The sequence below is a fragment of the Chiroxiphia lanceolata genome, chromosome 22 (genome assembly GCF_009829145.1).
Source record: "Chiroxiphia lanceolata isolate bChiLan1 chromosome 22, bChiLan1.pri, whole genome shotgun sequence".
NCBI lineage: Eukaryota > Metazoa > Chordata > Aves > Passeriformes > Pipridae > Chiroxiphia > Chiroxiphia lanceolata.
In genome coordinates, this window is record NC_045658.1 from 5494576 (window position 1) to 5507468 (window position 12893).

Sequence of the window (12893 nt, forward strand, 5' to 3'; positions counted from 1 at the left end):
CTCAGCACCTCACTCACTTACAGGGAAACGTGGTTCCTGCCCCAGGGCCCCCGAGCTGCTGCTGCCCACGGGCTGATGCTGCTCCTCTTCCGAGAACCTGCCGGGTGTTCCCTGGAATCCCTGCTCGGAGTCATCCACCCACCCCCCAGGAGGAGTGAACCTTGAGGTTTAAAGAGCTCTTCTGGAGGGGCTGAGCCTTATCATGTGCCAGGTCCTGCACTTTGGCCACAACAACCCCCTGCAGTGCTACAGGCTGGGGACAGAGGGGCTGGAGAGCAGCCAGGCAGGGAGGGAGCTGGGAGTGGGGATGGACAGGAAGCTGAACAGGAGCCAGAGTGTGCCCAGGGGGACAAGAAGGCCAATGGATCCTGGCCTGGCTCAGGAACAGGGTGGCCAACAGGGCCAAGGAAGTGATTCTGCCCCTGGACTCAGCGCTGGTGAGGCCACCCCTGGAGTGCTGTGTCCAGTTCTGGGCCCTCAGCTCAGGAAGGACATTGAGGGGCTGGAGCAGGTCCAGAGGAGAGCAACGAGGCTGGGGAAGGGGCTCAAGCGCAGGTTCTGTGAGGAGAGGCTGAGGGAGCTGGGGCTGTTCAGCCTGGAGAAGAGGAGGCTCAGGGGAGACCTCCTCACTCTCTGCAACTCCCTGACAGGAGGGGGGAGCCAGGGGGGGGTTGGTCTCTTTTCCCAGGCAACCATCAGCAAGACAAGAGGGCTCGGTCTTCAGCTGTGCCAGGGGAGGTTTAGGTTGGATATTGGGAAGAATTTCTTTGCAGAGAGGGTGCTCAGCCATTGGAATGGGCTGCCCAGGGAAGGGGTGGATTCTCCGTCCCTGGAGGTGTTTAAGGACAGACTGGATGTGGCATCAGTGCCATGGGCTGGGAACCATGGAGGGGTTGGATCAAGGGTTGGACTTGATGATCTTGGAGGTCCCTTCCAACCCAGCTGATTCTGTGATTCTATGATTCTATGGCCACCCCATCACCTCTGTGGTCAGAGCTGCTCCAGAGCAGATGCTGCACCCACAGTTCTCAGGTCCCACAGGAAGCCAAAGGCAAGGCAGGGGGAGGACTCAAAGCCTGTGATGATTTGGTGAGCACAGAACATCCTGAGCAGGAAGGGACACACAACATCATCCAGTCCAACCCCTGGCCCTGCCCAGGACACTCCAACAATCCCACCCTGTCCCTCATAGCGTTGTCCAAACCCTCCTGGAGCTCTGGCAGCCTTGGGGCTGTGCCCACTGCCCTGGGGAGCCTGGTCAGTGCCAACCACCCTCTGGGAGAAGAACCTTTTCCTGAAATCCAACCTAAACCTGCCCTGGCACAACTTCAGGGCATTCCCTCAGGTCCTTCTACCTTTAAAACAACTTTTAAGAACCAAGCATAGTTTAGCTTACCAAATTATTCACAGTTCAAAATGAACTGATTTAACCAAACCATTAGATCCCTCCCACAGCAGCTGTCACACAAGCAGTTCAATAATCAGAGAAGCCTTCCAGTGGCTGCATAATGTTACTTTTTATGTAAAGAAGCTAATCCCTACAAACTAAATTGAATTTAAGCAACAACAATAACTAAAAAACCTCCTAAAATTAATTCACAAGACAAGCCAGAAAAGTCCTGAGACTTGCAGCACTATGAGGTCAATTAAAAGCCTTTCAGGAATTATTGCAAAATTTTATTTGCTCAACTCACAGAGCAGAGCTCAGTGCCTGCCCCTCCCCTTCCCCTCCTCTGAGTTAATCCTGCTTTCTGCAGGAATTTTACACTCCAGAATTTTTGCTCCCAATTCCACACACACACACACACGGGCAGAGCTGCGACCACACCTTTATTTGCAGAAGTCCCTCTCAGCCCCTTGTATACAATACAAATGTTTCCATACAACACAAATGTTTCTATACATTGTATATGCACCTGGAAAACAGGAAAAGTCCCCCATATGTATAACATATAGGAAACTTATGTTTAAAAATATTTGTATTCTTGAATACATTTTTAGCTGCATATTTTCTCATATGCTTCAGTGCTGTGGATCCAAAGTGTCATTTCTGAGGGGTTATCTACAGGGGAGATACATTTGAAGTGGAAACCACTTCTGAATTCTGTCACTCTCAAGTTTGCTGCCTCTTGAACTGAGGCATTTCAAACACATCAAAAGCTGCCCACGACAACGCTTCAGGTTCCTCCCAGATTTTCGAACTTGCTGTCTTCAAAAAAAAAATAAAAATCATCAGAATGCTTTTCAAAACACTCCAGGCTGCTGAACTTGTGGGAAAAATCAGAGAAGTAAAGTTATCACACACAGTGTGGGGGGGTTCTGGGTGGGGGTTCCACTCCCAGTGTGCTCCAGGGGAGCAGAGTTTAGGGCAGAACAAGAGTTCAGGCAGCAAAAACGCTGCCCCAAAGGCCCAGATATTCAGCACTGGGTTAATAAATCAGCTCGTGCCTCTTCCCAGGGAGCAGCCAGGGAAGGGATGTCTTTCCTAAGCCATGTTTTCCGGCCCTTCCAGCTCCCTGAACACTCCCTGCCATCCCAACCCAGTGCCCAGGAATGCACGGAGCACTCCCAGCCCAGCCCGGGATGCTGAGCCCGGGATGTGCCTGGGAGGGAGAACCACAAAATTCCAACCGGGAACAGCTGCTCCCTGAGGCCAAAGGAGCCACTGAGGAGCCCCAGAGGGACCCAAGTAAACAGTTCCACAATTAATTAAACAGCTCCACAGTCAAACAGCTCCACAGTCAAACAGCTCCACAATTAATTAAACAGCTCCACAGTTAAACAGCTCCACAATCAAACAGCTCCACAATTAATTAAACAGCTCCACAATTAATTAAACAGCTCCACAATTAATTAAACAGCTCCACAATCAAACAGCTCCACAATTAATTAAACAGCTCCACAATTAATTAAACAGCTCCACAATCAAACAGCTCCACAATCAATCAGTTCCACAATCAATCAGTTCCACAATCAATCAGTTCCACAATCAATCAGTTCCACAATCAAACAGCTCCACAGTCAAACAGCTCCACAGTCAAACAGCTCCACAGTCAAACAGCTCCACAGTCAAACAGCTCCACAGTCAAACAACTCCACAGTCAAACAGCTCCACAATTAATTAAACAGCTCCACAATTAATTAAACAGCTCCACAATTAATTAAACAGCTCCACAGTCAAACAGCTCCACAATCAATTAAACAGCTCCACAATCAATCAGTTCCACAATCAAACAGCTCCACAATCAAACAGCTCCACAATCAAACAGCTCCACAATCAAACAGCTCCACAATTAATTAAACAGCTCCACAATCAAACAGCTCCACAATCAAACAGCTCCACAATCAAACAGCTCCACAATTAAACAGCTCCACAATTAATCAGTTCCACAATTAATCAGTTCCACAATTAATCAGTTCCACAATTAATCAGTTCCACAATCAATCAGTTCCACAATCAAACAGTTCCACAATCAAACAGTTCCACAATCAAACAGTTCCACAATCAATCAGTTCCACAATCAAACAGTTCCACAATCAATCAGTTCCACAATTAATCAGTTCCACAATTAATCAGTTCCACAATCAAACAGTTCCACAATCAAACAGTTCCACACAGTCCCAGAACAGGCACACCCCTTGGAACAACCCCCCGGCTCAGAAATGCAGGAGACAGCAAAGAATGGGAAGTCAGTTCTTGATGAGGCTGGAATTGGAGTCGACCTGTTCCTCCTGGATAGGAATTCGACAGCTCCCGTCCTCTGAAAGAGAGAATTAGAAAAGTAAATACTCAGTAAAAATGCCAAATAAAAATAAAAACTGAATAAAAATAAAAACTGAATAAAAATAAATACTAAATAAATATAAATATTAAACAAAAAATTAAACAATAAATAAATAAAAACTAGATAAAAATAAAAACTAGATAAAAATAAAAACTAGATAAAAATAAAAACTAGATAAAAATAAAAACTAGATAAAAATAAAAACTAGATAAGTATAAATTCTAAATAAAAATAAAAACTACTTTAAAAATAAATACTAAAAAACCACGAAATAAAAATAAATGCTAAATAAAAATAAAAACTACTTTAAAAGTAAATACTAAAAAAAATTAAATACTCAATAAAAATAAATACTAAATAAAAATAAAAATGAAATAAAAAATAAATACTAAATAAAAATAAAAATGAAATAAAAAATAAATACTAAATAAAAATAAATATGAAATAAAAAATAAATACTAAATAAAAATAAATATGAAATAAAAAATAAATACTAAATAAAAATGAAATAAAAATAAATACTAAATAAAAATAAATATGAAATAAAAATAAATACTAAATAAAAATAAATACCAAATAAAAAATAAATACTAAATAAAAATAAATACTAAATAAAAATAAATACTAAATAAAAATAAATACTAAATAAAAATAAATACTAAAAATAAATACTAAAAATAAATACTAAAAATAAATACTAAAAATAAATACTAGATAAAAATAAATACTAAATAAAAATAAATACTATATAAAAATAAATACTAAATAAAATTAAATACTAAATAAATAAATACCAAATAAAAATAAATACCAAATAAATAAATAACAAATAAAAATAAACCCCAAATAAAAATAAACACTGTAGAGTAGAAGGGGCAGGAAAAGGGAAGGCAGGGACTTGTCTGGTTTTGTGGATGATCATCAGATGGGTGACATTTGGTGCTGGAAAACACCAGTGTAGGGATCAGTGAGGACACACTTTGCCCTGGATCTGTGCATGGAACCTGAGGCAGCTCTGGGCTGAATTCTCTTAATTCTGAATCTCAAATTCATCCCTTCCCAGCCAGAGCTTCCCTGTGTTGGCAGGAAACCCTTCCAGGCAGTTCACTTCTCCACGGGCAAAAAAATTCACAATATAATCTTTAAAAGTCCCTTCTGGATCCTGCCCGTGCTGAGCAGAATTCCCTGCAGGAAACCACAACAAAATTCCTGCAGGGATTAAGGAGGGGGGAAAACTGGAAAGGGGTGAAAAATCAGAGAGAGGATCCTTTTGAGGAACCTGGGCTTTAAAACTGGGACCTCCTGCCAGCAGGACTAAACAGGGACTAAACCTCTGGAACTGCAGCTCTCATTAGGATTAATTATCAATTTTCCAGCAGGAGGGTCCTGATTGTTCTTTTTTCCCCATAAAAAGAACCTCACTCTGGTTGTTGCTCTGCAGGGATTAAGGAGGGGGGGAAAACTGGAAAGGGGTGAAAAATCAGAGAGAGGATCCTTCTGGGGAACCTGGGCTTTAAAACTTGAGACCTCCAGTCATCAGAGGCTAAATTTCTGGGAGAAACTGCAGGTTTCATTAGGATTAATTATCAATTTTCCAGCAGGAGGGCCCTGATTGTTCTTTTTTTCCCCCATATGTTTTATTCCATAAAAAGAACCTCACTCTGGTTGTTGCTTCCACGAGGCCTCCCCTTGGTCTCTTTTCTGGCTGCCTGGATGATGAGCAGCAGGATGGACATTCCACTCACCATGAGCAGGATCAGACACAGCAGGAGGAGGGAGAGAGAGCCTGGGGAAAAAAAAAATACAGGAGGAGATATTAAAAAAAAAAAAGATTCAAAAAATTCAAAGATTAAAAACAAAAAAAGGCTCCAGCTGGAGCTTTCCAGCTTCAAAAGGAGGGATCTGGAAGTACCCCTGAACCACAAAGCCTAAAAATCCCAAATGTGGAATCTTGTGTCTCACTGGGGAGCTGTGTAAAATACAGATATGGTTCTGAGTTAGAGTGGGATTTCCCCTCCCAGGAAAATCACTTTGATTTCGTCTCCCAGAAAAATCAGTTTGATTTCTTCCCCTCTTGGAAAAATCAGTGGGATTTCCCCTCTTGGAAAAATCACTTTGATTTCCCCTCTTGGAAAAATCAGTTTGATTTCCCCTCTTGGAAAAATCAGTTTGATTTCCCCTCCCAGGAAAAATCACTTTGATTTCCCCTCCCAGGAAAAATCACTTTGATTTCCCCTCTTGGAAAAATCACTTTGATTTCCCCTCTTGGAAAACCAGTTGGAGGGTGAAAATCCCTGCCCAGCTCTTGCAAGCCAAGCCCAACCCTGGCCAGTCCCCTCCTTACCCCAGTTGGTCTCAGTGGGATCAGTGGGATCTGGGCAGATGGAAGGACCTTCCCCAGGTCTGGGTGGGGAGGAGATCCCAGCAGTGGAGCTGTTGTTCTCCCTGTTATCCCTGTGGGAAGTGCTCAGGACACTCCAGGCAGGGGTTGGAGTCCCAGGGACCTCTGGCAGGGGGACAGGGCTGCTGCAAACAGCATCCTGGAACTCTGTCCCTGCTCTCAGGGTGCTCTGCCCAAGGCTGCTGCAGCTGGGAAAAAGAAACACTCAATTAAAATAGCAAATAAAAATAGCAAATAAAAATACCAAATAAAAAATAGCAAAAATCAGGGGGAATTTTTCAAGCCCTTGCTGCAATGACTTTCTGAATTATATCCACCACAATCCCTGTCTGAGCAGCACAAACTCAGGGTTTAGCTCTTCTAGAGTGCACAGAGATGTGGAGAACAACTGAGATGTTTTATTAGTGGAAAAACAATCCTGCTGGGATTTTTCTGACAGGTAACAGCCCTGAGGCACAGCTGCACTTGGCCAGGGAACCTTCTGGACAGAAACAAAGCATCCTGGGCCTCTGTCCCTGCTTTTCCCAAGGCTGCTGCAGCTGGGAAGAAATCAGGGGGATTTTCCCAGCACTTGCTGCAATGACTTTCTGAATTATATCCACAGAACACATGAGTGACCACCACAATCCTTGTCTGAGCAGCACAGACTCAGAGTTTCTCTCTCACAGAGATGTGGAGAACAATTAAGAGATGTTTAAGAACAAAGTTATTAGTGGAAAAACAATCCTACTGGGATTTTCTGACAGGTAACAGCCCTGAAGCACAGCTGGGAATAAATCAGTGGGAATTTTCCAGCACTTGCTGCAATGACTTTCTGAATTATATTCACCACAATCCCTGTCTGAGCAGCAACAAACTCAGGGGTTATTTTTCCTGGAGTGCACAGAGATGTGGAGAACAACTGAGACGTTTAAGAACAAAGTCATTACTGGAAAAACAATCCTACTGAGATTTTTCTGACAGATAACAGCCCTGAGGCACAGCTGCACCTGGCCAGGGGAACCTTTAATACAGAAACAAAACATCCAAATCTCTTAAAAAAAAAAAAAAAAAAAAAAAGGCTGTTGTTGGAGGTGAAGAGAGAAAGGGCCAAAGGCTTCAAATCAGCACAGGCTGCTCGAGGCTCCTGAGAGCCACAAGGAACATGGTTTTCACTGCCCCTACTGCAGGTTTGTTCTGCACATCCTGATTTTTTTTGGGGCATCAACTGCTAAAGATGTAAAGATGGACACCTCTGGCTCAGTGACACCTACTTGGTCCAAGGCTGACACTTCTCGTTCCTTCCTGGGGAGAAAGTCCCCTCAGGACATGGTGAACACACTGGAAAAAAGGGAATAAAGCAGGCAGGGTGTGAGCTCAGGGAGCAACACAACTGTGTGACAGCTACACAACAATTAAATAATAACTTAGAATGGTCTGGCTCGTAGAACAGACCCAACAAAAGCCTCTAAAAACCCGAGATATTGGGGCAGAAGTAACACAGCACACCCAGTGGTTGGTTTTAATCTGCAAGTGGCAGGATTTCCTGCTTTAGCCACTGGTGAATGATGGATATTACCAAGGAGAACATTCCTGTTTCTGACAGGAACCACAGAGCAACAAGTTTGAACAACTCCCCTCGTGGGGAGATCTCCAAGAGATAAATGCCAGCAGCTTTTACACTGGAAATAAGAGGAGACAAACGACAATAGCCTTTTTTTTTTTACACTGGAAATAACCACCTCAGTCTGGTGTGGAGGGAAGAGCTGGGAGAGCCTGGCACATCCAGGCAGGGAGGGAGCTGAGAGTTTGGATGGACAAGAAGTTGAACAGGAGCCAGAGTGTTCCAGGGGGACAAGAAGGCCAATGGATCCTGGCCTGGATCAGGAACAGTGTGGCCAACAGGTCCAGGGAAGTGATTCTGCCCCTGGACTCAGCGCTGGTGAGGCCACCCCTGGAGTGCTGTGTCCAGTTCTGGGCCCTCAGCTCAGGAAGGACATGGAGGGGCTGGAGCAGGTCCAGAGGAGAGCAACGAGGCTGGGGAAGGGACTGGAGCACAAGTGCTGTGAGGAGAGGCTGAGGGAGCTGGGGCTGTTGAGCCTGGAGAAGAGGAGGCTCAGGGGAGACCTCCTCACTCTCTGCAACTCCCTGACAGGAGGGGGGAGCCAGGGGGGGGTTGGTCTCTTTTCCCAGGCAACCATCAGCAAGACAAGAGGGCTCGGTCTTCAACTGTGCCAGGGGAGGTTTAGGTTGGATATTGGGAAGAATTTCTTTGCAGAGAGGGTGCTCAGCCATTGGAATGGGCTGCCCAGGGAAGTGGTGGATTCTCCATCCCTGGAGGTGTTTAAGGACAGACTGGATGTGGCATCAGTGCCATGGGCTGGGAACCACAGCGGGGTTGGATCAAGGGTTGGACTTGATGATCTCAGAGGTCCCTTCCAACCCAGCTGATTCTATGATTCTCTGATTCTCTGATCCCTGACTCACCACTTCCCAGGGGCAGCCCAGCTGGCATGAACCCTGCCTGGCACATGCACACCCTGTCCGAGGTCTTCTCACACTTCTTCACCTCCACGCTCCCACTCCCTAAAAAAAAAAAAAGGATTAAAAAGCAAGTGAGAGACAAGACATAACACTGAGAGAGAACACAAATTAATTCCCCACCCTGTGTGGAAACACCTGCAGGGAAGAGAGAAGAACCCTGCAGGGTTTTCAAGCCCCACCACGAGCAGGAGGGATCAGACATTGGCACAACCCAGACTCTGGGTGGGAGGTGAGAAAGGAAACAGAGACCGATTCTTCCCGACTTTGGGGGAGGAAATGCCCCCCTGCCCAGTGCCTTACTGGTGTTGCAGACTGTGCAGCTGTTGCAGAAGCTGTGGTGGTGCTCACTGCTGAAATATTCATCCTGGCAGGGGATACACTCCGTGTCTGCCGTGGCCGTGCAGCGGTTCCTCATCCTCTCCCCTAAACCAGGGATCACAGAGCACACACTGCTTGGGATCACCACAAAACCCTCTTTCCCCCCCCCATTTTTCCCCCTGAATTAGGATTTTCATTTTCACAGGGTAAAGCATTTCCATGCATTAGGATGAAACAGTGCCCTGAGTGTGCTGGTCCAGCTTCCAGCTCTGCCTGAGAACACTCGGCGGGTTTTAGGATCCCAACATCCCAAAAACTCTGACCCACAGCACCACTGGGAACCAGCAGCTGAAGTGGGATAAAAAGGGCCTGAGAGCTGAGGCAGTGATTCTCCCAGCAGATCCCAAATATCCCTTCTCCAGACCACCTTTCCATAGGGTTTGGACATCTCAGTTTGCAGCCAGTGGCAGAAAAAAGGCTGAGGCTTCATGCCCCAAATAATTCTCCCAGCAGATCCCAAATATCCCTTCTCCAGACCACCTTTCCATAGGGTTTGGACATCTCAGGTTGCAGCCAGCAGCAGGAAAAAAGGCTGAGGTTTCGTGCCCCAAATAATTCTCCCAACAGATCCCAAATATCCCTTCTCCAGATCACTTTTCCACGTGGTTTGTGCACCTCAGTTTGCAGCCAGTGGCAGGAAAAAAGCAGGTTTTTAGCACAGTAATAAGTTTGATTTCCAGTGTAGTACAATGGTTTTGTGACAGAACCTGCCTTCCTTTAGGACTTAAATATATATATTTATACATAAATAATGCAATTCACCCCAAATAATCCCAAACAGGGACAAAAATTGTTGTTCCCTTCATTTTGCTTCTCCATTTTCCCACCTGCAGGTGAATGAGCATCAAGCCTCTTGCTTGCTCTAATTCTGTTTTATTGAGGGCTGAGTGGCAAAATTAGGATTATTAAGGAGCATAATATGTGCAATAAATGACATTTTAATATCTACAAGACGAAGAGACTGTGAAGAAACGTTTCCCCAACAGCAGCACATTTTCTAACAATGCAAAAACCTGATAAGAGGGTTTTTTTTTCAGTTTAAGGGGGAAGAAAAGGTGAGAGATAAAGTGTTATTTATCTGTCTCTGCCCACAAACGTGCCTTGAGCTCCCAAACACTCAGATTTTAAAGAGTTTTGAGAATAATGCAACAAACTGCCTCAAATCTTAAGATTAAAGGCTGATTTTAGCCCAATTAGCATCCTGGAGGATAAAACTCCTGCATCAGTTCACCCCACATCCAGTTCAGGGATAGATTTAATGATGAAAATAAAGAGTAAGGAGGGAAAACCAAGTTGGTTTCTCCTGACAAAAGGCTGAAATCCCTCCTGGAGACTCGTGGATTGTGGAAAAAAACCTCGTTCAATCTCTACAAGAAGAAAGGAGGAAACAAATATACTCCCTGTCAAGTAAATTTGCTCATCTTTATCTCTAAATCAAATATTTTTCCTTTAAAAAACCCCTCACCTTGTTACACTTTGCTGATCTCTACGAGCCAAGAACATTGATTTTTTTTTTCCCTTAAAAAAAACCACCACTAACATGAGTAATATAAACTCTGCCACAAAGGAAAAAGCTTAAAAAAAAACATCTTTAGCAACAGAATTAATAATTTTTGTTATTATCTGAGACTTCTGAGGTTCTTTATGTGATAAAAGACAATAATAGAATTGCTCCCACTTTTTTTTTTTCAGACAACATTCCCAAAGTGAAAATGCCCTTGACTGACATTTTAGAGACACAGAAATTAAAGAATAAAAGGTAGATCCCTAAATTTTGTACGTTACAGAAAGGAAAAAAAATCTGAAAGATTTTTTATGTTATAATAAGATTTATCTGAAAGATTTTATGTTCTAGAAAGAAGAAAAGCTCCTCACCAAATTTTCTCTCTGTTATCCTTCCTCCAGCCTTAAATATATCCTTTGCACATATTGAAATATATCCTGATATCCTGAAATATTCCTAGGAAGCTGGTTTATACACTTATATCTTTTATATAATAAATAAGATTTCCCACAGAACCCAACTTACCCGGGGCACAGTCGCTGCAGCATTTATCCCGGTACGGATACTGGTGTTCCCTGCATTCCAACCCCCAGGAATTGGGAACAGCAACCAGCAGGAGCAAGAAAACAGCAGGAAAATTCCCCCCTGACCGTGCCATAACCGTCCCAGCCCGGTTTGGGTGCTCGGGGAGAGGCGATTTCACAGCCCCGGGGCCACCAGAACAAATTGATATTTCGGGCGCCGGGAAATTCCCGGCGAGTTTTCCACGCCCCTTTCCTTCTTCCCACCCCCCCCTTTTCTTTCTTCCCACACCACCCCGAGCCCCGGGGGGTTGTTTTTTTTTTTTGTCATTCAGTTCATCACTGAAAAGATTCACAGGCAGGAAGGTGAGATGCTGAATTGCATTTTGAGGTTTCTATTCTTAGCTCTCCACGCGGCAACTCCAAAAGAGCGGCAAAGGCCAGGCTGGGAAAAGCAGGAAAAGGCAGGAAAAGCAGGGATGGGAGAGGCTGAGAGGCTCCCTGGCATCGCAGCTGTGCCCCCACCCGACACCAACAGGCAGAAAAAGCAGGGAAGACGTTAAGAATTCCTAAATTTAATTGTTTGGTCTCTCAGAATTTGACTCGAAATTCTTCGCTCGGGCTTTTCGCTCCGGTCTCAAGAAGACCTAAAATTTCATTCCTTGCCCAAACGAGTCAAATTCTGAGAGACCAAACAATTAAATTTAGGAATTCTTAACGTGCCCCCTGCTTTTTCTGCCTGTTGGTGTCGGGTGGGGGCACAGCTGCCATGCTCAGCCTCTCCCATCCCTGCTTTTCCTGCTGGAATGAAATTTTCAATCTTCCCGAGACCGGAGCGAAGACGTCCCACGGGGAGCAAATCTCTTGATTTAGGTTTAATTGAAATTAAAAAACCACAGCCAGGCTTCCCAAGTCCCATCCAGAGGTGCAAAGGAGACTTGCTTGGAACGCCAGGAATTCTGGAACTGCAGTTTTCCTGCAGGGATTGGGAAGGTTGAACGGCGACATCACGGGGGGGGGATTTATCCGGAGCTGCCACTTTCTCTTTTCTCTCCTAAATTTCTGGCAGAGGCAAAAACAGCAACTGGTTTTCTACTTCTCCCGTTTTTCCAAGGATTTGGGAAGACAACTCCCATGGAAAAGAAGTTATAGCTTGAAATCTTTCTTTCCAAAATTTGACTCGTCTGGGCAAGGAATGAAATTCTTCGCTCGGGCTTTTCCCTCCAGTCTCGGGAAGACCTAAAATTTCATTCCTTGCCCAAAGGAGTCAAATTCTGAGAGACCAAACAATTAAATTTAGGAAATCTTAACGTGCCCCCTGCTTTTTCTGCCTGTTGGTGTCGGGTGGGGGCACAGCTGCCATGCTCAGCCTCTCCCATCCCTGCTTTTCCTGCTGGAATGAAATTTTCAATCTTCCCGAGACCGGAGCGAAGACGTCCCACGGGGAGCAAATCTCTTGATTTAGGTTTAATTGAAATTAAAAAACCACAGCCAGGCTTCTCAAGTCACATCCAGAGGTGCAAAGGAGACTTGCTTGGAACGCCAGGAATTCTGGAATTGCAGTTTTCCTGCAGGGTTTGGGAAGGTTGAACGGTGACATCATGGGGGGATTTATCCGGAGCCGCCGCTTTCTCTTTCCTCTCCTAAATTTCTGGAAGAGGCAAAAACAGCAACTGGTTTTCCACTTCTCCCGTTTTTCCAAGGATTTGGGAAGACAATCCCTATGGAAAAGAAGTTATAGCTTGAAATCTTCCTTTCCAGAAGTCCCCTCTCCCTGAACT

General features: G+C 44.7%; 1 protein-coding gene across 2 annotated transcripts; it reads right to left on the reverse strand.

Moving 5' to 3' along the window:
• Positions 1-1813: 1813 nt before the first annotated feature.
• Positions 1814-11358, reverse strand: TNFRSF4 (TNF receptor superfamily member 4). Of its 2 annotated transcripts, XM_032709234.1 has the most exons (8): positions 11117-11358; positions 9010-9132; positions 8653-8751; positions 7440-7506; positions 6130-6374; positions 5446-5571; positions 3724-3761; positions 1814-2209 (listed from the first exon to the last, which is right to left on the reverse strand). In XM_032709234.1, exons 1-8 carry the CDS (start codon positions 11247-11249, stop codon positions 2114-2116), a joined length of 927 nt encoding a protein of 308 aa, XP_032565125.1. In that variant the 5' UTR covers positions 11250-11358; the 3' UTR covers positions 1814-2113. The 2 variants fall into 2 exon arrangements, with proteins under 2 accessions (XP_032565125.1, XP_032565126.1); XM_032709235.1 differs by lacking the exon at positions 1814-2209 and having other exon boundaries at positions 3681-3761.
• Positions 11359-12893: the final 1535 nt, after the last annotated feature.